The following is a 26398-nucleotide window of genomic DNA, read 5'->3' as shown; positions in this document are numbered from 1 at the left end:
ATCCTGGGGCTGTACCGCCCACTGGGCTCCTGGCTCCCAGCACCAACCACGGGAGGGAAGGAACCATACCCCCCAGGAAAACAACAAGAATGGGAAAGCGACCTCCCTGCTCCCATACGATTCCTTAGGTAAGTCAGACTCTCCTTATCTGAACCTAGGTTTCTTTACCACAAAAACCAGAGAAAAGCCTTCACTTTTCATTTCTTTTTAAAAAGTTTCAGGGAATGAAAATCAAGAAGAAAATAGAAAAACACCATTTTAATTAAACTGTACAGTCTGAATTTCTTTCTCTGACACTAACAGAAGTTAAAAATAGAAATCAATTTCAGCAAACTTCCAAGGCAGGCTTTGAAATGTCAAGGTTTAAAAAAAAAATTATTCCACAGCATGAATTTACATATAAATATAATCTGTACAATGTATTAACTGAGTGATCAATGAACTTCCATCCTGGAGGAGATCTGGTATTAGGACAGGCGGGGGCAGAATTCAATTACTGCCTCCTTAGTGGAAGACGCTTCAGCCTGCAAGAGGAAATAAAAGAAGAGAGTTAGATACAAATAGAAAAACTAGATGGTTCAGTGGGGGAGGAATATGAAAATGCCAGGCCTTTCCCTGAATCAAAGCGGCACAAAATACAGAGAATGACCCACACCATGAAAGAAAGCAGCATTTAATCTGCACTCTTAAGATTCTGTTCCCCCCAAAACACAGACAGACTCACTCCACCTCTTATGTTAAGACCCATTTATTAAAGCAAGTTTTAATCCTGGTTTCACTTACCTATCTCATGTATGACCCTTGGGAAGGAACTAAAAAAACAAAAAACCATGCTTGCTCTGGGGCCAAAAGCTCCTGAGCTGCCAGTCTTAAACTCAGCTTTGAGCACACAAGAATGTTCATGGCAGCTCTAACTCACCAAGCAGAGCTGGGTCACCCTGACTCTAGATCCTTGTTCTACAGCCCCAAACTGGCACACCAAAGGCCCCCAACAATGGGATAGAAGGATACTCTGTGGTGTATCCTATTAAGGAATACTCCACGGCAATGAGGACGAACCAGTTGTTACTAAGACAGTACGGAAGAATCCCACAGGCCAGATGCAAGAGCTCCTAGTACACAGGTCCCTTAAATAAATCTCAAAAACAAGCAAGAGTAATCAGTGATGACAGAAGCCAGAATGGTTGCCTTTGGGGCTAGGGGTGGGGATCGTAAGTGAGCAGGGGTTTCTGGAGTGCTGGTTTAGTCCTTGATCTAGGTAAACTCAGGTAGTGAGAATGCATGGAACGATGAGCTTATGATGTGAGTGCACTAAAGAGGGTACTCCACTGTATTATTCCAGGTCTGTGGAATTCTAGAATGGGCAGAGCTAACTCAGAGGGGCAAGACGCAGATCAGTGTCTCCTGGGGAGAGGATGGAGACGGGGGAAGCGGGGTGGCAGACTGCAATGCCATCTAGATCTAGGCTGTACTATCACTGAAGAAAAGCATCAGGGGCCCTTGACAAGAGTGAGATCTCAGCCAGGTGCTGGGGATGCAATTAAGACCCAAATGGCTGTGACCCTCAAAATGCTTCTTGCAGGAGGGACTTCCCTGGTGGTCCAGTGGTTAAGAACCGACCTTGTGAGGCGGGGGATGTGGGTTCGATCCCTGGGTCCAGGAACTAAGATCCCACATGCTGCAGAGCAATGAAGCCCCTGTGCCACAACCAGAGAGTCCACGTGCTGCAACAAAAGATCCCGCCTGCTGCAATTAAGACCCAACTCAGCCAAACAAACAAAAAAGTAAATGGAAAAAAAAAAAAAAAAGCGCCCCTTGCAAGAGACAGATGCAGACAGGTAATACACAGAGTGGAGTGAGGCACAAAAGATGGACAGGCTCCCTGTCTCCCTGTGGAGAGTCTAGGAGGCTTAGGGTTGAGGGGCTATGGAAACTATATTTTTAATAACCATGAGAATAATACTTAAATACACTTCACACCTCTGCCCCTGCCTTTCCCCATCCCAGGCCCTGCCTCAGTGATAAGTGCTCTCAGGAGTGTAAGAACCCTTCCAGTCCTCTTCTCTGCAAAGATGTACATACAGGTGTACACGGAGAAATCCAAAGGAGTGAGGATGATAGTACCAACTGTATACACTATTCTGTAGCTTTTGGCATCTTATTGTTAAGTTTCAGGTGCCAATCAGCAAGCAGCCCATGTTTTCTGACTGCTATGCTCGGCACACTCCACCATACCTTCCAGATGGGCATCAAGGGGCTTCCACGTGTGCAAGTGCCTCTCTGCAGGAATAACTCACTACGTGGCCCCAAACAGTCAAGGGTGATGATATCTGGTGTTGGCAACAGCCTCTCTGGGCCTTGCTTTCCCTGCCTATGAACTGAGGGGACACGAGTCACAGGGTGTGTGGGGATTAAAAGAGCCCACACCCATGTGGGTGCCTCATAGTGCCCGGGCCATCAAATCAGCACTGGCACGTGCCTTGAGAAAAGGGAGACATGAAACAGCACAGCTGCTTCAGGGGGCTCTGGATTAAACTGAAATGCTCATACCTTTGTGTTTTTGAACCATGAGAATGTCCTGTCTACTGGGAAGACATAAATGAAAAAGAATATGGGGCTGGCACTTGTCTTTCCAGATAGCAAAATAACTATGAGCCCATAGGAATTATAACAGAGTGGACGGGCTTCCTTGGTGGTCCAGTGGTTAAGATCTGCCTTGCAGGGGACACCAGTCCGACCCCTGGTCCAGGAAGATCCCACATGCCTTGGAGCAACTAAGCCACTACACCACAACTGCTGAGCCAGAGCTCTAGAGGCTGGGAACCATAGCTACTGAGCCCATGCTCCAAAGAACCCATGCTCCACATGAGAAGCCTGTTTTGTCTCTCTTCATCCTGGGCCCACAGCTGGACTTCCCCCACGCAGTCCTGTGGTGGACAGCAGGGTCATCGAGCTGCCCTGGGCTACGGGCTGGAAGGGAAGAGAAGCCAGGACTTGCAGGCAGGGCCGTAACAACCTCCAGAACCATCTTCCAATCCATTCCCCTCCTCTGAGGGTCACATGCTACAGTGGAACAAACTGCGATCCTGGGTAACTTTCTCAATCCCATTGATGCTTCGTTGGCTGAGCCACTGGGATTCAGGGGTTCTTTTAAATCACAGCTAGTTTAATCACTCTCACTGATATTTACAACTGACCATCTATCTGTAGAAAGTTAAGTTGGATGCCTATACTACTCTGTTCACAAAAAAAAGGAAAATAAAACAACTCAAATAAACTAAATGAAAACAAAACTGAAAAAGCATGAGGACAGTCTATATACATATACAAAATCTTACATTAGGGAAGGCCTTTAAAAGACAAAATGTAGAACACACCACCACCAACAACAACAAAAAAAAACTAGGAAAATTGAGTGTACCAAAAATTAAAGCTTCTATTCAACAAAAGTCATATAACAGGTAACACTCTAGAACACAAAGGATGACTCTCCAGAATTATTTTTTAGTTTCTAAAACAGTTTTTATAAATTTTTAAATGTTAAAAAAAATAAAAGGGTTAGGGGGATACTTCTCTGGCAGTCCAGTGGTTAAGACTCTCTGCTTCTACTGCAAGGGTCACAGGTTTGCTAACACCAGACCTCCTGACCTGCCTCCTGAGAAATCTGTATGCAGGTCAAGAAGCAACAGTTAGAACTGGACATGGAACCACAGACTGGTTCCAAATCGGGAAAAGAGAAAGGAGTATATCAAGGCTGTATACTGTCACTGTGCTTATTTAACTGATACGCAGAATACATCATGAGAAATGCTGGACTGCATGAAGCACAAGCTGTAATCAAGATTGCCAAGAGAAATATCAATAGCCTTAAATATGCAGATGACACCACCCTTATGGCAGAAAGTGAAGGTCCCATCACTTCATGGGAAATAGATGGGGAAACAGTAGAAACAGTGTCAGACTTTATTTTGGGGGGCTCCAAAATCACTGCAGATGGTGATTGCAGCCATGAAATTAAAAGATGCTTACTCCTTGGAAGAAAAGTTATGACCAACCTAGATAGCATATTCAAAAGCAGAGACATTACTTTGCCGACTAACGTCCGTCTAGTCAAGGCTATGGTTTTTCCTGTGGTCACGTATGGATGTGAGAGTTGGACTGTGAAGAAGGCTGAGCGCCGAAGAATTGATGCGTTTGAACTGTGGTGTTGGAGAAGACTCTTGAGGGTCCCTTGGAATGCAAGGAGATCCAACCAGTGCATTCTGAAGGAGATCATCCCTGGGATTTCTTTGGAAGGAATGATGCTGAAGCTGAAGCTCCAGTACTCTGGACACCTCATTGGAAGAGTTGACTCACTGGAAAAGACTCTGATGCTGGGAGAGATTGGGGGCAGAAGGAGAAGGGGACGACCCAGGATGAGATGGCTGGATGGCATCACGGACTCGCTGGACGTGAGTCTGAGTAAACTCCGGGAGATGGTGATGGACAGGGAGGCCTGGCGTGCTGCGATTCATGGGGTGGCAAAGAGTCAGACACGACTGAGCGACTGAACTGAACTGAACTGAACTGAAGAAGAACTAAAGAACCTCTTGATGAAAGTGAAAGAGGAGAGTGAAAAAGCTGGCTTCAAGCTCAACATTCAGAAAACGAAGATCATGGCATCTGGTCCCATCACTTCATGGGAAATAGATGGGAAAACAGTGGAAACAGTGGCAGACTTTATTTTTGGGGGCTCCAAAATCACTGCAGATGGTGATTGCAGCCATGAAATTAAAAGACGCTTGTTCCTTGGAAGAAAAGTTATGACCAACCTGACAGCATATTCAAAAGCAGAGGCATTACTTTGCCAACAAAGGTCCGTCTAGTCAAAGCTATGGTTTTTCCAGTAGTCATGTATGGATGTGAGAGTTGGACTATAAAGAAAGCTGAGCACCAAAGAATTGATGCTTTTGAACTGTGGTGTTGGAGAAGACTCTTGAGAGTCCATTGGACTGCAAGGAGATCCAACTAGTCCATCCTAAAGGAAATCAGTTCTGAATATTCATTGGAAGGACTGATGCTGAAGCTGAAACCCCTGATGCGAAGAACTGACTCATTTGAAAAGACCCTGATGGTGGGAAAGACTGAAGGCAGGAGGCGAAGGGGACAACAGAGAATGAGATGGTTGGATGGCATCATCGACTCAATGGACATGAATCTGAGTAAACTCCCGGAGTTGGTGATGGACGGCGAGACCTGGTGTGCTGCACTCCATGGGGTGGCAAAGAGTTGGACACGACTGAGCAACTGAACTAAGCTGAACTGAACAGGGAACTAAGATACTACCTGCACGCCTCACAGTGTGGGCCAAAAAAAATTGGTTTTAATTTGTTTAATAATAATTCCTAAAAATCAGTAAAACAGTACCTAAAAACCAGAAAAACAATCTAACAGAGGACAGAACATTGTGAAATGTTCAGGAGCATGTTATTCACAAAGAAGCCCACAGCAAACACTGAGACACAAAGCAAAGGATACTCGGCTTCATTACTGATCCAAAAAATGCAGAGAAGATGACATGCCATTCTTCACCCATCAGGCTGGCAACATCTCCATGCTGCTTGTAGCTGATATATCAACAAGGTACTTTCACAATTCAAACGGATAGAGCCACTTTTAACAACACTTTGGTGGTATTTATTCCTTCTTCTAAGGGCTTCCCTGGTGGCTCAGACAGTAAAGTGTCTGCCTGCAGTGCAGGAGACCCGGGTTCGATCCCTGGGTTGGGAAGATCCTCTGGAGAAGGAAATGGCAACCCACTCCAGTACTCTTGCCTGGAAAATTCCATGGACTAGATTTATGTTAAAAATGTGAAGCAAAATGTGTGTGTACCTGTGTGTGTGTGTGTGTGTAGTTGTGTAAAAAATCTTCAAAGTTACAAAGCAACTGACAACAGAGGGGACTGTGGAGAGAAGAGAGATTTGGGGAACGAGTCACAGTTTTACCTATAAGATTTGCATTTTCACAACAATAATATATTTATATATTACTTATGTAATTAAAAGTTAACTTTATAAAAAGCTGAGTCAATACACAAATCTATCATTCCTGACATTTGCCTCTAAGCAAAACACGGCAAGGTTTCAATCAGCCTCTGAGCTGCCTACCGTCTCAGCAACTCCTGGGGTGACAGGTCTGTGGGCCCTTCTTCACTGTGGCTGTCACTGCTGTCTGTACTCTCAGAACTACTACTTTTCTCTGCTTTTTTATTCTTTTGCTTGCCTTTGTGTTTGTGCTTCCGGTGTTTCTTTTTCTGAAAAAAAAAAAAAAAAGTAAATAAATAACTTTAAGGAGAACAAATAGGTGTTTCCATCCCTTATTCAGCACGATTACAGGCTAATGAGGCATTTGGTTGCTGGAGTCATTCAAAAACAAAACCAAAGGGCCTTCCCTGGTGGTCCAGTGGTTAAGCACAAAGGAAAACCTGGGAGAAGGTTAGAGAACAGCACATAGGCCGTTGAGAAGCAAGGGAGTTTGGTTTGCAAACCTGTCAGCACCAGTTCCTTTCCTTTCACCCCAGGAGAACTTCTCCTATCTTCCATGCTCAAGAATCCTCTTTTCTGGGAGCTAAAATTAGAGCTGTTTCTAATCAGTTCTCCTACTGCCCAGGCCACTGTGGGAGCCCAGCACTAACGTTAACTGAATTAAACGTCTGCGCCATAATGCAAGAGAAGATCCCGATGTCGAGGTAAGGGCTCTCAATGGTGTTCTTCAAGTGTCTGTCACTTCACATGACAAGCTACAGACCCAAGTCTCTATTTGTAGCGAAGACAAAGTAGCTGAGAAATATTCAAACTAATACCTTCTTTTTATATATCAATATTAAATAGTCCTATTTAATTATTTAAACAATTACTTTATTAAATTTAGTAATTAACTGTTTTATTACTTAATACTCAACCATTACTCTGGGATAGAACCCAGGTCCCTGCAGTGAAAGTGCTGAGTCCTAACCACTGGACCACCAGGGAATTCCCAACTCTAAGATAGTAAATGTCCTTATTTCCTACTTTTTAATGTTCATGAATTTTAAAAAAAATTTAAGTACAACTGAATAAATTAAAATATTCTGTCTGAAAGAAAAACAAAGTGTTTTTGAAAATCAAGGGGTTACATTGAACTGGTATTCAGTCAAGTCAGTGAGAGACCTGTGGCCACATCCCTCTTTGACTGGCTTCCTGGGTCACTCCTAGAGGCTGGGGCATCTGACACCACACACCCGGAAGTTACTCACCTTCTCTTTCTTCCGTCTATGCTCCTTCTTGGTCTTGTGTTTTTCTTTGTTCTGTTTATGTTTCTCTTTGAGAGGTGCCTCAAGTTTTTGACGTGCATCTGAAACACAGATGTAATAAAGACATGAACTAGAGGCACCATGGGGAAAGAAAGGCTAAATTACTGAATTCAGTAATGATGCAGACAGAATGTTTACCATTAAGGCAGAACTCCAGCCCTACCTCACTGGTAAACAAGCAGATTAGCGTGTCACACTGTAGCTCTATATTTAGAAACTGCCAGAAATCTCAACCTAAGACCTGTTTGATCCAACTGGTGTTTGGTCACAGCCTTATCTGCCAGATGAAGATAAAGTCAGACCAGAATGCCTACAAGCTTTCTGTAATTTAACATCCTTGGGTAAACTCAAAGACGGATCAGAATCTGCATCTGGCTCTGTCACCAGCTCTGTGATCTCTGACATGTTGTTAAACCTCCCCAAGTCTGTTTTCCCATCTGAAAAAAGGGGAAAACAAAGAATCCCTATCCCCTTAGGGACACAGAGAGGATCAGAAGGGACCATAAACATGAACCCCAAAGCCATAACTGCCAGCCCCTCTGAAAGCCTCCTCCCTTTCCAAAAGCACATTTCATATGAGTTCGTCTTATAACTGGAAACACTAAAAAATTAGCATCAAAAGAACATAGTGTACATGATCATTAAAAATGACTAAACAAGTTGTATGAGCGCAAATTCTCCGTCTCCAAATTCTGACCGAGTTGTTTCATGAACTTCCGGTCATCAATCCAGCAGAAAACCACCTAGAGTAGAAACACTGTAAGACATTAAAGCAACTTTTATCTACCTAAAAAAAAAGCTCCAAGGATTTCACAATTACAGTGTATTTTTCAAACCAGGTTAACAGATACCTGCAACTTTCTAGTATTATATTTTGGTCAGATATTTCCAAATTTGACCTCCCCAAACTATTTTTTTTAATGCTAGTTTTCGGAAAATAACTCATAGACCAAATTAGGTTATTAACTATTACAAGGATATCAAGGGCCATTCTGGGAAACAGCCATAAGTAACTTAGCTTTCAGGTACTGACACAAGTATTTTAAACTAAAGATCTGAACAACTATAGAGATGAGAAATCCATTACCACAATTTTTCAAAATCTCACACTTTTTACTCCTCTATGCTTTCTATCATTTCCTTGAAAGCTGGGTTAATTAACCAAACCAATATGTGTAAGTGGGCACTACAGGAAACTATCAAGTAGGTAAGAGAATTTTATGTCATTTATACATCTGGGCCCTATTATCAGATGTGTGTTAACCCAGCTTTCAAAGAGATGATAAACCAGTATAAACATTTTAATGTGAGAAGTCAATTTAAGCTGGCAACGAACAGAAGTTGTCAACAGGCACTGGGGGAGGAGGATGAGCTGTATTTACTGCTGAAAGGATTCGTTTTATTTATTTTTTTGCTATATTAGCCAAAGGATTTTAAAAAAGTCTCAGAATATCCTTCTCTCTACAATTCCTGTTCCATCTTTGTGTCCTAGATTTTTAATTAAAAAAAAAAATTTCTATAAGTGACAAAATTTGAGATACTAAGGACCCTTCTGTTAAAAAGGTTTTTTTCAAAAAAACTGAAGGTGTCTGAGACTGAAGAGCAACTGCTATCATTTAGGTACAAGGTGGAAGCACTGATTTTCAAGTGTGGCTGAGAACAGATAAGCGAGGAAGAAACGTATACATTTGGGTGGCCCCGTGCTGGATTATGTTGGTGGGTGGAACGATGTGATTAGAGTTGTTCCATCCTAGGGGGAGACTCTGGTGTCCATGCAAACGGATGATGCAAAGCACTCTCGACTCACTGGGGCAGAAGACTGGGGGCAGCCGTGGGCCGAACGCCTCTCTTTCATCTATCTGCATCTTCTGAATCGGGAAGAATGGTGCAGGCTCCTGGGGTGCTGGCTCGCTAACTGAAAAACATCAGGGTATTAATTACATACACATGGCAAACATCAATGTACTTGAGTCTAAAACTGTCTATTTTCACCAGATAACACATGCTTTTCTTCAGTACCCCACTTAACCAGCTTACGCCAAATGCTGAGGACACAGAGCGAACACACAGGCCTGGCCTCTGACCTCATGGACATTTGAGCGGGGATGTCGGTCACCCAAGGACACCGGCAACCAGGTGCCCCAGTGGCCGTATCACCGAGGTGGCGACGGTGCTTGTAGTACACACTCACGTTACCTGAGACCTAAAAGGCTGAAATACATCCTTGAGGGTGGGCCATCTCAAGAGAATAAAGACAGAAATAAACAGGATGTCAGACTAGGTCCCAGCTCGGAAGGCTTCACATCACTCAAATTGTCAAAGAGCAGAAAAACTGAATATGAACAAATTATCATGTTCACATTAATAATCTCATTTTTAAAGAAGAGATTATTTGGTTTTCAGAGATAAGAGAGAGAGATGGGGCAAGTCTAGAAAAATATGTATCAAACTGTTGGTGGTTATCTCTGGGAAAGGGGGATTCCAAGAGACTTAAGCTTTCTACATTTCTAAATTTTTAAACTTTTCAAGTAACATATAATTGTGTAATTAAAAAAATAAGTTGCCTTTTTTTCACAGAAGAAATAAATAGGCTGACATTTGTGGTCACCTACAAACAAACAGTATCTTATATCTCTACCTAACTTTTTGGTTAAAGGCCCTTAAAAATTATACCTAAGTCCACCACAGATTGACAAGGGCAAGAACACTCCAAGACTGAGATGGGAAATTCTGTCCACCCACCCAAGCATCTGAAAAGTCTACCAGCCTTGCAGATGGTCCGCATTCCTATGCCAGAACCCCTGGCTGGGGTAAACAGAACAGGTAGAACAGGCTACTAACCAAGCATCAGACTCATAGTGAGAACAGACACCACCTACCAAGTGCTACTTATGTGCCAGGCAATGCCCATCTGACGGGTGAGCCAGAGCACACAATCTGCCCTACAGAGAAGAAAGCAGAAGAACCCCTGTACATGTTATGACCAAATGTTTCCCACTAATCCTGGCATTTTGTCATCAACCACATGAAAAAAAGGAAGTTTTTTTTTAATGAAAATTTTACTATTTTTTAATTCTTCTCAACTAGCACACATAGGAAAATCAATATTATCAAACATAGCCATTCTAAAGATATTCCATAGATTTATGCCAGAAAGGAGGAAAAAAAAGAACTCTGCTCCATCTCAATTAAAAATGCAAAAGATTATGAATGAGTGAGTGAGTGAAAGTCACTCAGTCATGTCTTACTCTTTGTGACGCCATGGACTGTAGCCCACCAGGCTCTCCTCTGTCCATGGGATTCTTCAGGCAAGAATACTAGAGTGGGTTGCCATTCTATAAATCATATAAATATTTTTGGATCTGTCTACTAAGGAAAGCAAAAATAAACAAATAAGACCTAATTAAACTAAAAAGCTTTTACATGGCAAAGAAAACCATCAACACAATGAAAAGACAACTGAATGGAACAAATATTTGCAAATGACATGACTGATAAAGGGTTAATATCCAAAATATTTAAACAGCTCATACAACTCAACATCAAAAAAATTTTAAAAGTAAACAACCTAATTAAAAAATGGGCACAAGACCTGAAGAGATATTTTTCAAAGAAGTCATACAGATGGCCAACAGGCACATGAAAAGATGTTCAACATCACTAATCAGCAGAGGAATGCAAATCAGAACATGATGAAAAAAAACAAAACAAAAACACAAGATATCACCTTACACTTGTCAGAATGCCTACCATCAAAAAGACCACAAATAACAAATGTTGGTGAGGATGCAGAGCAAAGAATTCTTGTACATTGCTGGTAGGAGTGTACACTGGTGCAGCCGCTGTGAAAAGTAACACAGAGATTCCTCAAAAACTAAATAGAACTATCATAGGATCCAGCAATCCCACTCCTGAGTATATTTCTAGAAAAAAAAAAAAAAAAACCTCTATTTTGTAAAGATATATCTACCCAAATGTTCACAGCAGCATAATAACCAAGATATGTAAGCTACCTAAGTGTCCATCAACAGATGAATGGATAAAGAAGATATGGCATACACACACACACACACACACACACACACACACACACACACGTACACAGGAATATTATTCAGCCATAAAAAAGGAAATTTTGCCATTTGCAACAACATGGATGGACCTGGAAGGTATTATGCATAGTGAAATAATTCAGAGAAAGACAAACACAGCACATTATCACTTACATGGGAGTATAAAAAATAAAATGAGTGAATGAATATAACAAAACAGAAACACACTCACAGACACAGAAAACAGTCTGGTGTTTACCAGTGGGGAGAGATAAGGAGAGAGGGGCAAGAGAAGGGTAGGGGATTCAGTGACACAAACTACTGCGTATACAACAAGTGAGCTACAGGGTATTCCCTGGCAACCCACTGGTTACAACTCTGCACTTTTACTGCCGAGAGTGCAGGTTTGGTCCTTGGTCAGGGAACTAAGACCCAGTGAGCTGCAAGGCACAACACCACCACCAACCAAAAAGCTGCAAGGACATGTTGTGCAGCACAGGGGACAGAGCCAAAATTTCAGAGCACTTTTAAACGGAGTATCATCCATAAAACTTGTGAATCACTATGTCATATGCCCAGAACGTAATACTGTAAATTAACTATACTTAAATACAACTTGTTTTAATTTAAAAAACACGAACCTTAAAAACTTAATCATCAGTTGCTAATTATCTTGGTTAAAAATTGATACCAAATGAAGCAGCAGCTTCTCTATAGACACCACTGTTTTCTTTTTCAGATTCCAAAGTCTGAAATATTTGACATACCTTGTGCCACAGATGATGCTTCAACCAGGTCAGTCTCTTGGGAACTTTTGGAGTCAGCTTCCCTGGTACCCTCCTGATCATCCTCACTGTCACCTTCCTCATCCTCAGAGGACGAAGACTTCTCATCAGAGGAGCCGGCAAAGATGGCTTTGAATAAGTCCATGGATGGGCGGCTACCCTCTCCTTCAGTCTGTGAATCCACATCTTTGTTCACTACCTGTATTAACCGTGAAATAAGAGTCAGAGGTGAAGAGGCAAGGATGAAAAGAGCTACACGTTCTAGAACACGGCAGACGCACACACACAGGAACTTATGTTTATCCTCATGTGTGTGGGCCTCCATGTCCACACATTTGCTAACTAAACAATGATCACTCACATATTATCATTTTGTGGTATTTTTCTGATTCAATCAATACCTGTAGACCACGCTGACTGGTCTCAGCTGAAACCTCTCATGGAAATAAGTCATTAATCAGAACTGCAAGGGACCCAGAAAAAGGCAGCAGGGACTAGCGCAGCACCTCTGTCCCGGTTCCAAAAGTCTATCTGAGGCTTCTATGGTGGTCCAGTGGTTAGGAATCCACCTTGCAGTGCAACAGACACCGGTTCGATCCCTGGTCTGGGAAGATTCCACATGCTGAGGAGCCAGTAAGTCTGTGAGCCACAACTACTAAGCCCACGTGCCCTAGAGCCCATGCTGAGCAACAAGAGAAGCCACCAGTGAGAAGCTTGGGCACCGCAACAAGTAGTAGCCCCTGCTGCTGCCACTAGAGAAAGGCGCCGGACAGCAACGAAGACCCAGCACAGCCAAAAATAAATCAATAAAAATAAAAATAAAAAGTCTATCTGAGCCTTTAGAGGTCCAAACATGAAAGGTAATGGAGACAGTGTACTCGTTAAAAGGTACTGAAAACTGGGGACCTCCACATTTGGATAGCAAGATCAAACCAGTAAATCCTAAAGGAAATCAACCCTGAATATTCATTGGAAGGACTGATGTTGAGGCTGAAGCTTCAATACTTTGGTCACCTGATTCGAAGAGCCAATTCATTGGAAAAAGACCCTGATGCTGGGAAAGATTGAGGGCTGGAGGAGAAGGGGACGACAGAGGATGAGATGGTTGGATGGCATCACTGACTCAATGGACAAGTTTGAGCAAACTCCAAGAGATAGTGAAGGACAGGGAAGTCTGGCCTGTTGCAGTCCATGGGGTCGCCAAGAGTTGGACATGACTGAGTGACTGAACAACCACACAATGGGGAGAGTGCGAGGAACACACTGACAAAGTGGTCCTGGAGCTCCCCTCTGCAATTACAGGTCACCCTTCCTAAAAGCAGCCCCAGGATGGGGGGTCAGGCTAGTGACTTTGTACATACTCCATCCTATAAACAGGGACAAAGGTATGAAGAAGGCATGGTTCCCACATCCCAACAGCTTATCACACAGACATGGGGTGATCTAAACTGCTAAGTGTAAACAGCAGCCACAAGACTGGCTGAGACCAGAATCCACTTCAGTCCTTCCGTTTTACCACTGAAGAATGTAGGTCAGGAACGACAAGAGGCTCTGTCAAAGACGCACATGTGCTCTACATATACACACAGATGCCACATGCCCCGGGTGGGCCTGGACTCTACCTGGTGGAGCTCTCGCTCTTGGCCAGTAGCCCCTCCCATATCCCACACCACCTCCAACTTCTGAAGCAGAGTTATAAATATGTGAAGAAAACCAATACGAGATGGAGTTTGTGACTGTGTAAAAATCCTTTCCCATAGGAAAAAATTAAGGAAATCATTGTCCACTAAAAATAACCAGGGCACCCTGGAGTAAGGACTGACTCTAGAATTGGGGCTGAGATATAAAAAGAAGAGCTTAGAGCATCTAACTGTGCCCAGAAAGTGAGGACACGCTCACAGCGTAAGAGGGATGTACCAACGCCACACAGGAGCCAAACTGAATGGGCTTCAACTAACCAAACCAGGACAGCTGGAGCATTAAAATAAGCTGGGACTTCCCTGGCAGTCCAGTGGTTAAGACTCCATGCTTCCACTGCAGGAAGCATGGGTTCAATCCCTGATCAGGGAACTAAGATCCCACATGCCACACAGTGTGGTCAAAAAAAAAGACAATACTCAATTATCCCTTTGGATAAAATAGGAAACCATGGGTCCACCGTGATAGAAATAATTTGATGAGGGACAGGGTGTTTATATATTTCAGAGCTCTTCAATTTGTATTAAAACAAAGTAAAATAATAAATAAATAAATGTACTTAACTACAAAAAGGAAAAGACTAACTCCCTAGTGGAGAGGTCTGGTAGATACCACCTTGCTTGAGTAATCAAAGTGAGAATCAGGACCAGGACAAATCAACACCATGGGCCATTTTGGCAGGACACACTGGGACCACAGCGGCACCCCTTCTGAAGTGTTCCTGCCAAAAATGCAGGCGCGGATCTAATCCTAAGTAAAGGCCAGATGAGCCTAAACTGAGGACTGTTCTACAAACCACTGGCCCATAATCTTCAAAAGTATCGAGATCATGAGAGTCAAGGAAAGACTGAGGAACTGTTCCAAGACTGAAGGAGGCTTAAGAGTCGTGGCAGCTCAGTACAACAGTGATGCTGCGCTGCACTCTTTGGCTATGAGGGACAGCTAGTGGATCTCGAACGGCTTGGAGCACTGAGCAATAGTAACGCCTCAAAGTTGACTTGCTGATGGTGATGGATGTTCCATGGTTGTATAAGAGAACGCCCTTCTTGGGACTTCCCCGGTGGTCCAGTGGTTAAGAATCCTTGAAATACAGGGGACAAGGATTTGATCCCTGGTCGGGGAACTAAGATCCCACATGCCGCCAGGCAACTAAGCCTGAGAGCCACAACTAGAGAGGGTCCGTGCACTGCAATGAAAGATCCCACATGATGATGAAACACAGATCCTGTGAGCTGCAACTAAGGCCTGATGAGGTCAAATAAATACATAAAAAGAGGAGGATGTGCTTCTTTAAAAGAAAACGTGGGTGTGACGGGGTATCCGGCTGGCAATTTATACTCAAGTGGTTCAAGAAAACAAAATTATCTACACTGTATCTCAACTTTCAAGATTGTTTCAAACTTTTCAAAGTTATAAAAATGTCAGGAGAGAGGCTAACAGCGAAGCACAGGAAATCATAGCCACAACTGCCTACAAAAGTCATGTATTTGATATTTTTATGACAAACCACAAACACCAAAGTCACATGCATGGACCATTACTGAATGACAGTGTTTGCAGACAGTCCTGACCTTTAATAGTGTCTGTATTATTAAATGTCCCTTGGGGTAGGAAATGGCAACCCACTCCAGGATTCTTGCCTGGAAAATGCCATGGACAGAGGAGCCTGGTGGGGTATAGTCCATGGGGTTGCAAAGAGTCAAACACGATTGAGCAGCTGAGCAAATATGCACATTATTAAATGTACATGAGTATATAAGACATTCCACACTTAGCCACAGAAGATGATGTTTTTGTTTATATTTTTCCATAATAGGAGCTGTACTGAAATTAAACAATAAAAACATACACCAAATACACAACAACTACATCTACAAAGCTCCCTAACCACCACCACCCCCACCTTCCATCGAAAGTGTGCACATTCACAATTGTGGTGATTCAGGGAAAGAAATTAAGTAACTCAGAAAGGGGAAGAGACCCTCCTAGGGTCACAAGCTAATAACTAAAGAAAGCAAGAGCCAAGACATTTCAGCCAAAATTATCTAAATACTATCGCAACATGATCTGAGAAAATCTAGAAGGCTTTCTAACCCATTGACCATATCACAGAGCCAGAACCCCTGGGTTTTAGACCATCAGACCCCAACAGGCATGGTTCCAAACCCACAGTGGCATGGGGGATGGCTGCTGCTGCTGCTGGGCTCAGCAGAGGGGGACCATTGTTTCTGGCCATGGGAGCTATGGCTCCAACAGTCTGGAGTGAATGTCACTGCTGTGTTCCCCGGCCTGCCTCTTGCCACTTGACTCCAGACAGAAAAAGTCACGGGAAGTGCAAGGCAGAGCAAGGAAGCAAAAGCCCCAGCTTTCTGACTGGAGGACTTAAAGGGCATGTCAGCAATATCAGGAAGAGGAGGTGCTGGATAAGGTGATCCAGGGTTAATGAGTTTCTTTCTGCCTCACCTCTGAGCTCAGGGATCTGATTTTGAACAGCAAACCATAGCCTTTGATAACAGAACTATGGGATTAACTACCAGCCATGAGGAACAGCACACACAGGAAAGATCTGAAGAGTACTATAAAGGCTTTGAAAACTTGAAGAGCATTTCAACCAAGATGAGTTAGAACTTGTAGCCTGAACCTCATTAGGTCCATTGTCCACTTAAGCGAAACAAAACAATACAAAACATCGAGATTCTCCTTAGAATTTAAACAAGACCCAGAATCTCATAACATTAATATTCGAAGTATCCAGAATGCAATCCAACCCTGAACAGGGAAAGTGTTAGTTGCTAAGTTACGTCTAACTCTTTACGACCCCATGGACTGCAGCCTGCCAGGCTCCTCTGTTCATGGAATTCTCCAGGCAAGAATCCTGGAGTGGGTAGCCATTCCTTTCTCCAGAGGATCCTTCCAACCCAGGGAACGAACCCGGCTCTCCTAAATGACAGGCAGATTCTTCATCATCTGAGCCACCAGGGAAGCCCGAAAAGCCTATAGCTATAGCACCTGCTAGTCCCAGGCATTCTCCCATCCAAGTACTAAGCAGATCCCTGCTTAGCTTCTAAGATCAGATGGGATCGGGTACATTCAGGGTGGTATGGCCAGAGACAAAACTTACTTGGTACACCAACAAACAAGAAAATCTCAGCTTGCAAAAGATTATCAATAGATGCCAACCTCAAATGACAAAAATGTTGGAATTAGAAGATAGATTTTAAAGTAGCTATGATAACCATGCTTCAAGAATAAAGACAAACAAATGGAAAGATTTTTCAAAAGTCTTAGCAAATAAATAAAAGATATAAATACAATAACCCAATAGCAGAATGGAAATGGCAGAGAAAAGACTCAGTGAACTTAAAGACAAATCAAGAGAAATTATCTGATGTAAACAGGGGAAAAAAAGATTGAAAAACAGAACAGAGGCTCAGAGACCTATAGTACAAATTCATTTAATGTCATCACAGTCTCAAGAGAAGCATGAGAATGTGTGCAGAAAAATGTATCTGGGAGAACTCCCTGGTGGTTCAGTGGTTAGGATTCTGCAGTTTCACCGCTGAGGACTTGGGTTCCATCACCAATCAGGAAACTAAGATCTCATAAGCCACTCTGTGTGGCAAAAAAGAATTTTTATAAAAGAAAAATATTTGAAGAAAATAATAGCTGAAAATGCCCCAAATTTGTCCAAACACAAACTTAAAGATTAAGTAAGCCAGAAAGAAAAACACCAATACAGTACACTAACACATATATATGGAATTTAGAAAGACGGTAATGATGACCCTGTATGAGAGACAGCAAAAGAGACACAGATGTGTAGAGCAGACTTTTGGAGTCTGAGGGAGAGGGAGAGGGTGGGATGATTTGGGAGAATGGCACTGAAACATGTATACTATCATGTAAGAAACGACTCGCCAGTCTATGTTTGATGCAGGATGCAGGATGCAGGATGCTTGGGGCTGGTGCACGGGGATGATCTGGAGGGATAATGTGGGGTGGGAGGTGGGAGGGGGGTTCATGTTTGGGAGCTCATGTACACCTGTGGCGGATTCATGTCAATGTATGCCAAAACCAATACAGTATTGTAAGGTAAAATAAAGCAAAAATAAAAATTAAAAAAAAAAACTCAGCAAACCCTAAACAAAATAATCTCAAAGAAATTCACACCCAGATACATCGTTATCAAACAGCCAAAACCGAAGACAAAGTGAAAATCTTAAAATGAATCAGAGGAAAAAATTCACATCATTACAAGGAGAGGAAGAACAATGTGAATGGCTGCAGGTTTCTCATCAGGAACCACGAGGCCAGAAGGAGGTGGTAGAATATTTTTAAAGAACTGAAAGAAAAGAACTGTTGACCCAGAATTCTACATCCAGCAAAAATATCCTTTGGGAATGAAGATGAAATACAGGATATTCTCAGATGAAGGAAAATGAAGAGAATTACTTGTTGGAACTGCTCGGAAAGAAACGCTAAAGGAAGTAAGGAAGGAAATGATAAGGGAAAAACTGGGAACTTCAGGAACAGAAATGGTAATATCCAGGTAGATCAAACATATTATCTGCTCAGCAGTTCTCTAAAATATGTATAACGATGGAAAGCAACAATTTAAATATTGTCTGCTGAAGTTTTTAGAGAATATATATATTAATATGTAGCATATAAGACAACATAAAGCAGGAAGGGTAAAGGGACTGCACATTCCACTCAAAGTGATAAAATCTCAATTCTAACTACATGGTGAAAAGGTTAAGTATGTGCATTGTAACTCCTAGGGCGATCACTGGAAAAACAGAGTAAAAAATTAGACAAATGAAAATGGAATACTAAAAATTATTGAAGTAATATGAAAGAAAGTAGTAAAGGAGAAACATAGGAATGAAAGAGTGGGAACAGAATACAAACAACAAAATTACAAACCAAAGCCCAGTTATATCTACAAATAACATTAAATGCAAATGGTTATAACATACAAAGATTAAAATACACAGATTATCAAAATATATTTAAAAATAAAAGACCTAATAACAATGACACACTGTTTATTAAAAACCCACTTTAAATGTAATGATAAAGAGTAATATTACGTGATGAAAAGGTCAATTCACCAAGAAAATATAACAATCCTGGGAATTCCCTGGCAGTCCAGTGGTTAGGACTCTGCACACTCACTGTCAAGGGCCTGGTTTCAATCCCTGGTTGGGGATTGATCCTGCATGCCTCACAGAGTGTCCAATAAAAACATAATACCCTTATATAAAACAATCCTCGGTGTGTATGTACCTAACAAGAAAAGTTTCAAAATACAGGAAACAGCACTTGGGAATACAGTATGGCAATTTCTTACAGTTACATCTGTCTGTATATATTTCCCACCAATCCCACAATTAGGTACTTACCCTAGAGAAGCGTAAACTTACGTTCACACACAAATCCACACATGAATGGTCACAGCAGCTTTAGTTATGAGAACCAAAAGCTGGAAACAACTATATGCCTTCAAAGAGTGAATGGACCAGGAAGCTGTGGTATATCCATTCAATGAAATATTAAGCAACAAAAAGGGTACACACCCAGTACTGAGGAATCTCAAAGGCGTGACACTAAGTGAAAGAAGCCAGTCTCAAAAGGCTACTTATATTGCCTGATTCCATTTATATAACATCCTTCAAGGAACAAAACTATGGAGACAGAGTTGAGAGCAACAGTTGACACGGGTTTAGGGTGATGGGAGGGTATGGCCACAAAGAGACGGCATGAGGGAAAGTTTGAGGTGATGGTCTCTCTCTGCATCCTGATTACGGGGCTGGTTCCATGAACTTATGTATGTGCAAAACTCACTGAACTGTACGTTTTTTTAAACAGTCAAGTTTAAGGTATGTTAAAAACACAATAATTTTAATGAGGCTATTAGAAATAAAACCAACTTTTTATTAAGCTCAACTTTTAACTATTAAAGCAGTCTTTTTTTTTTTTTTCTGCAGGGGGCCACACCTCACGGCTTGTGTGATCTTAGTTCTCTGACCAGGGATTGAACCCGAGCCCTGACAATGACGGTGTGGAGTCCTAACCACTGGATTGCCCGGGAATTTCCACAGCAATAATTTTTTTAAAACCCAATGAATATTTTCTCTATAGTCTCCATAAAAGGGAAACTTATTACTTGAAAAAAATAGTATTTTCTATACAATACACTGAGTTTTGTTTCAGTGTCTGACATTCAGTGAAAGGCATTCCAGGTAGAGATGTTCATAACGTCTCCTCACATGATTAAGGCTATGTCTGAAATTGTTGAACTGCAGAGCAGACGTAGACAAACTACAGCCCATAGGCCAAAGCCAACCCACTGCCTGTTTTTGTAAAGTTTTCCTGGAACACAGATGAACTCTTTTTTTTTTTTTTTTTTTCCCATATTGCCTTTAGTTTCTTTTTCACTCACCAGCAAAGGTAAATAGCTATGGTACTGTATGGCCCACAGAGCCTAAAATATTTAATATCTGGCCTTTCACAGCAAAAGCTTGCTTACCACTGCTATCGAATAACAGCAAAGCATTACCACTGGGAAAGGCAAAAGCCACAGTCAGCCTGGCAAAGAGAGCTTGAAAGCCCTGAGTACCTTATTCGAGACTGATTCCGTCGCACGCTCTTCCTCTTTGTTTACTGATGGACTGGGCTCTGGTTTAGCTGGACCAACTTTTGATCTAGCCAGACTTAAAAATTCACTAATGGAATCTTCTTTCTTTTCTTCTTTAGAAGTATCCCATCTGGATGGTTTTCTTGATTCTGAAAGGTAGGACACAGCCCTAATGTCAGAATTAGCAAGCAAAAGGCAAGCTGTACTTATGGTTCTTTAATTCATTCAAGAACATCAGTGAGCCTTTATGGTCCAAGCACTGTGTGAGGTGGTAGGAATGGGGCAGATGCTGAAGCAGAGCCCCAGTCACAAATGGTGTACACCTGGACCATGTCAGCCTGACCTGATGTACTCACATAAACAATCCTTTTAACAGGAGGGTTTGCACTGCTTCTACCCTGTGGGTTAGATGGGTAGTTGAACTGCTTGTACCCTTTACTTCTGTCTTCCCAACAGGGTAGGGGCTGAGACCACAGTCAGCACATGGACCTGGGGAAGCCCTACTCACTGTCGGAACCTCGGTGCTGTGGAACTTTTTCACTTGATGCTTGAGTCACAGGTGAGGAAGCTGTCTCAGGGATCGTCAGAAAGTTGAAGACTGAGTATTTGTCACGTTTCACTCTCGGTAAGCCAACTAAAGTTGAACTGGGGGTTGAAAAGGAAACATATATATAATTTTAATAACAACTGCAAGGATAAAATCAAATTCCTGTGAAGCTGCTCATCTCCTGTTTTTCACCAGCAGCCCTTCTACTTGACTGAAAAGATCCCTTAAGATGTTTTTGCTTCTCAAAGCAATTTTAGAATTTGGAATGTCTGACTTAAGGAGTCAGGAGTTTTTTCTTATGATAGGAAGAGCCAGAATTTAACTCTGACAAGGGATATCCATGGGAAAAAAAGTTCCATTGCTAAAAATATGCCTAAATTTTCTGACAAAATCTGATTCAACTGGATATGCTTTCTTGCCATGTTTACAATCAGATAAGTTGTTGAATTCATGTAACAAATCAGAAAACATAAATTTCATTTTAAATGTAAACTCTATATGCAGGATTAAAAAGGTGACAAATTAGACAGGCATTTTTTTTTTGTAACTTGACATATCTGAGTTTCCTATCTTCAGTACAGAATAAAGTTTGTTAAATGGAGGTCTGCTTATTTTTTTTAGTAACAAATTAAAACAAGTTAAATCTGCAAAGTCCGCAGTTCCAAGTACTTACAAGTAAGTTCACCTAGAAAAGAGAAATTTAAACAAGTATGTAGGGGGATCGTAAGCTTTAACACAGGGGTGTAAGTACTGAAATAAAGGCAGGTTTATCACACTTACTCTGGATAAGGGTCAGGGACATTAAACCTCTTACACAGAAGCTTGTCAGGGTGCCACTCAAATGTGTCTCGGGTAAGCTTCCCAAACATCTTCATCTTCACAGCCGACTGCTTGTCACTGACGTCATTCTGGGAAAAGACAGGCATCTGTTTCATTAAGTGGCCACACAGCTGGCCTGCTTCCCCATCTATGAGTTTCCAATCTCCCAAAAATTTCAAAACAGCTTATGCTATATATCTGCTAAAGTACACTGGAAGTGAAAAGAACAAACCTATCTCTCATTCTATAGTGCCATGTATATTTTGATGCTTTTCACCAAAAGATTTAATGTATCTGGCTACACAGTGTTTTCATTTTAAAAATTCAGCATTGTAGGAGGTACTTCCCTGCTGGTCCAGTGGTTCAGAGTCCGCCTTGCAATGGTGGGGATGTGGGTTTAATCCCTGGTTAGGGAACCAAGATCCCACATGCTGTGGAGCAACAAGGCCCACGAGCCACAACTAGAGAGCCCATGTGCTACAACTAAGATCTGAGGCCCCAAAATAAATAAATTAAGTAAATAAGTAAATAATTCAAAAGAATTTAAAAAAAAATTCACCACGTAGGGAATAGTGGCAACAGACCTCTTGGTCCCGAGGGACTTCCACCTGATCAGAATCGTCCTCCTCCTTGGCGTGAGTGAAGCGGGAGGACAACGTCGAATGGGAAGACGCGTAGAGCAGGGCTGCCCGGGCAAACTCGTCCCGCTCTCGGCCTCGCTCCCACTCTGTCATACCAGGATCCAGACAACGTTCCAGAGCATCTGTGGGGGAGAACAAGGAACTGCTTCACTCCTCGGAAAACACGGGGAACTTATAGGAGAACAAGCTGTGCGCACCACTGTAGAGTTCATCAGAGGAAACAAATCGTTAGCCTGGTTCTGAAGACCACGGCACTGGGGTACTTGGCAGGTGATTGTGCTCCCTTCCTCAAAATGATGTTTTTACCCGAAGCACCAATAGTCTACCATGGTGAACAGTTTTATAATAAAATAATTTGTTAAGTCAATGTTTTATTAACCCCCCAAAATGATGCTTTTGTTGAATTCTGCCTCCTGCACGTAACAGAGAAAAATATTGGGAGACTAATGCTTGATTCAGTTTTCAAAGCCAGCAACTTATTTCTAGCACCAGACAGTGAAAATTCATCCGTATACTGTATTCCAAAGTTTGAGCAGAAAACACTTCTTTCTCTAACATTTTTTTTTTTAATTCAAGAAGAAAACATCAGGGATATAAAATCTTGGCACAGTACACAAGGACATGCTTTGAAAAACCGACCCCTCTAATTTGAGGACAAGCTCTCGCAGGACTTCTGCGTATGTGAGCAAGCTCGTGCCTCAGCCTTGCCATATTTACTTCATAGATCACAGAGTGACTTTCTTCCCATGCAAGGGTTCAACAGCCAACTGTCTCTGTAAGTCAAACTTTAGACTATGATTTAGGGCTACATGGTTAGGATCTTAAGGCAGAGTGGGAAATGACCTTGTTCTCTTGGCAGGAAGTACAACCCTCACACAGAAGTCAAACATTTGCAAACAGAAAATGGTCTGTAATTTAGCATTAGCCAAGGCACGCTCTCTATTTAAACAGCTATCTTTGGGACCCGAGATACAGAGAAACACAGGCTAATTGTTCTTGCTTTCTTAGGTCAAGAGCCAGGACCTTGAATCTTTACAGTGTTCACAGCAGGGCAAAGTAAAACTGCCAGAGCAGGATAATCAGTTCTGAATCTGGGCCTCAGGTCAAAACAGTAAAAACACTCCCCGTGGTGACATGTGGGAGGCCCCGGCCTAGCACCCACCTTTCTGACCCCGTTTCATATTCACTAAAAATTCTTCATATCGTTTTTGCTTTGCTAGATCTTTAGCGAAAGGTTTGAAGTTGCTGGTTCTCGTGGTGGCCGTCCCTCCACTCAATGCCATGTGCCACGAGCAGTGTCCGACATCTGGAGACGAGGGCTGCGCTCTGCTGCCCGAGGCACTCTGGGCCAGGCTCCTGGCCCTGAGCTGAGCGGCTTTAAGGTCAGTTGCCTGCTTCACTTCTTTGAGTCTCTCTTTATCTTTTTGGGACAGAAATTCTAACACTGAAGTGGGTGCCCCTACAAAGAAACAAAAAGAGCAAGAGATTAAATATGCTGTTAAGACACCTATACTCACATTCCTCTGCACATACACATTTTCAATATCACAGATTTCTGTAACTGGAGGGGAGTATTTTATATGCAGCGTGATCTGTACTCATACTGTCCCTGTGGACTAGACAGGAATAAAATAACGACACCTCCATTTTACACTTGGCAAAAGTGGGGGCCAATACTTCGATGTTTATCAGGCCAGTGGGTGCTCCTAGACAGAGGGGCCTGACACTGCAGTCTCCGGGCCTCCGTTAGCAAAAGCCCAGGCTCAGAGCAGTTACCCTTCAGGCACTAGTGTCACAAATGCCCACTGAGCATACTCCATGCTGGGCCTGGGGCTGGGAGAACAACACATACGAGGTCCTGCTCTCACTAGTGAGGGAGACGGACCCTAAAGAAGCAAGAATCAACACCAGAGGACTGCCACGAGAGGAGGACTATGGGGGGAGAAAATAAAAACGGAGTGACCTAGACGAGAGGACTGGTCGTAGGGGCAGAGAGAGATAATTAACAAACAGTGGGCAGAGAAAGCCTGGAAAGTCTCTCTAAAAACATAATATCTGAGGTAAGTTCTAGTAAAAAGAAGGAGCTGGGAATTCCCTGGTGGTCGAGCAGTTAGGGCTCTGCACTTTCACGGCCGAGGGCCTGGCTTCAATCTGTGGTCGGAGAACTAAGATCCTGCAAGCCTCAGAGCAAAGCAAAAAAATAAATAAACAGCCAAAACAGGAGAGAAAAGAGAGGCAGAGGCAAAGTGAAGGCCCCGAGGCACATCACGGTGGCAGGTTCAGAGGGCAGGAGGGGGATCACAAGGCTGGACTGCAGTGGGGTTCAGGGAGAGTGGAGGAGGCTGTGGCCTGAAAGGCGGGCAGGGTGGGGTCCACAGGCCCTGACAGTAGTAGGGGAGGATTTCAGGGGAGTAGGAGGGGAGTCATGTAGTTTGCCGGCTGTTGAAAGGAACTAAGGAGGCTGCTGCAGTGATCCAGATGAGAGAAGGTGGGCGCAGAGACCAGGGTAAGCAGCATTGGGAATGCAGAGGAGTGGACGGCGTCCCCACACCCGGTGACACAGACTGAGACTACTTGCTGAGGGCCTGGGTAGGGCAGGGGAGGCGGGGGAAGAAAGGTGCTGAGAGTTAGGATTCCCGTGTTCTAGGCCGGGCAGGGGGCCACTGGTGGTACCACTGAGAAGGGGAAGGCTGGAGAAAGAGCAACTTTGGGGAAGGAAGTGGGGAACCAAGAATTCTCATTTGGTCTACTGTATTTGAGGCTCCCAAACCAAGTCCAAGTCCATCTCTCAGTGTGTCTTTGGGCTCCAGCCTACAGATTCTCCATATCTATGTATCCTTTCAGACACACTCACTCCTCTCAGGCTTTCAGGTAAAGACCCACAGTACCCTTCTCCCCTGAGGAAAGGAAACCATATGTTCCCAGGCTGTGCAGAAAAAATGAAGACACACATGGCCCTGGTCTTCACCTCATTCCTGGACAACTACCAAAAGTCTGAAAACTGCTGCACTTGAGACAGGGCTTCAAATTCTAATGACACAACTCAAACGGATGATGAAACAGCAAGTACTAAGCAGAGGCTGTGTACAGTTAAGTATGCCATTCACAATCAGCAATTTTCATTCCCACAGCCTGGGAATACAAAATTACGTAAAAGCTTCAGTGGAAAAAGGACTTTCCGTTTTGCTTTGGGTAGCTCAGGTTATTATAAACATAATGATTTTAACCTTCTCCGTGGCACGTACCTTGAATAGGCGTCTCTCCTAGCAACTCTCCCCGTTTGCAGGCATTCAGCTGGTGCCTACTATGTGTCCCTGGGTCATTTGTTGGCTTCCCAGCTGACTCTGATAATACCTGAAGTAAGTGGGAGTTCTCTGAGGTTGCGGCCACCACAGGTCTGAAATAATGCACTGGTCGATAGTCTCTTGGCAATTCGGGTGGTGGATAAATCTTACAAAAAAATACAATGAAGCAAAATTCAGAATATACAGGCAGCAAGGTGATCACGTTTTACTGAACCAAGAAAGCTCATTACCTCTGGGCGTTGTTAATCCCACTCTTTCCTAGGCAGGGCAGCAGCCCCAGGAACAGCCTGCCCAAGTGCCCAGGCAATACCCATCCTGGATGTGGAGGGGCATCAGAACCACCCTGTTCTCAAGGTCAGACATTTTAGATATCACCCCTGAGCACTCTTAACAGAGATGCTACTGTGCATGCTTTATATCATAGGAAGAATAACGATAACTATAACTATAGTTAACGCAACTGGTTCACATGGAGAACTGGTCCACTGTGAATTAGAAAACTTAAAAAAGTATGATTCATGGCTTAGCTTTTAAAAAATTACTTTAAATAAGTTTTTTTTTCCCTGTAATCTCTCCTAGTT

General features: G+C 42.8%; 1 protein-coding gene across 1 annotated transcript in view; it reads right to left on the bottom strand.

The window, feature by feature from the left end:
- Positions 1-370: 370 nt before the first annotated feature.
- Positions 371-26398, bottom strand: part of GPATCH1 (G-patch domain containing 1) — a 54824-nt gene continuing 28796 nt past the window's right edge. Inside the window, exons 10-20 of the mRNA XM_068992700.1 lie at positions 25758-25962; positions 23675-23971; positions 22456-22634; positions 21833-21960; positions 21014-21150; positions 20488-20654; positions 12146-12366; positions 9138-9241; positions 7274-7371; positions 6147-6292; positions 371-524 (exon numbers count right to left, since the gene is read on the bottom strand). Coding sequence (XP_068848801.1) covers positions 494-524; positions 6147-6292; positions 7274-7371; positions 9138-9241; positions 12146-12366; positions 20488-20654; positions 21014-21150; positions 21833-21960; positions 22456-22634; positions 23675-23971; positions 25758-25962 — 1713 coding nt within the window. The 3' untranslated portion in view covers positions 371-493. The remainder of the gene's footprint in view (positions 525-6146; positions 6293-7273; positions 7372-9137; positions 9242-12145; positions 12367-20487; positions 20655-21013; positions 21151-21832; positions 21961-22455; positions 22635-23674; positions 23972-25757; positions 25963-26398) is intronic.

Source organism: Capricornis sumatraensis, chromosome 20 (assembly GCF_032405125.1).
Source record: "Capricornis sumatraensis isolate serow.1 chromosome 20, serow.2, whole genome shotgun sequence".
NCBI lineage: Eukaryota > Metazoa > Chordata > Mammalia > Artiodactyla > Bovidae > Capricornis > Capricornis sumatraensis.
This window is presented reverse-complemented; position numbering and strand designations above follow the sequence as displayed.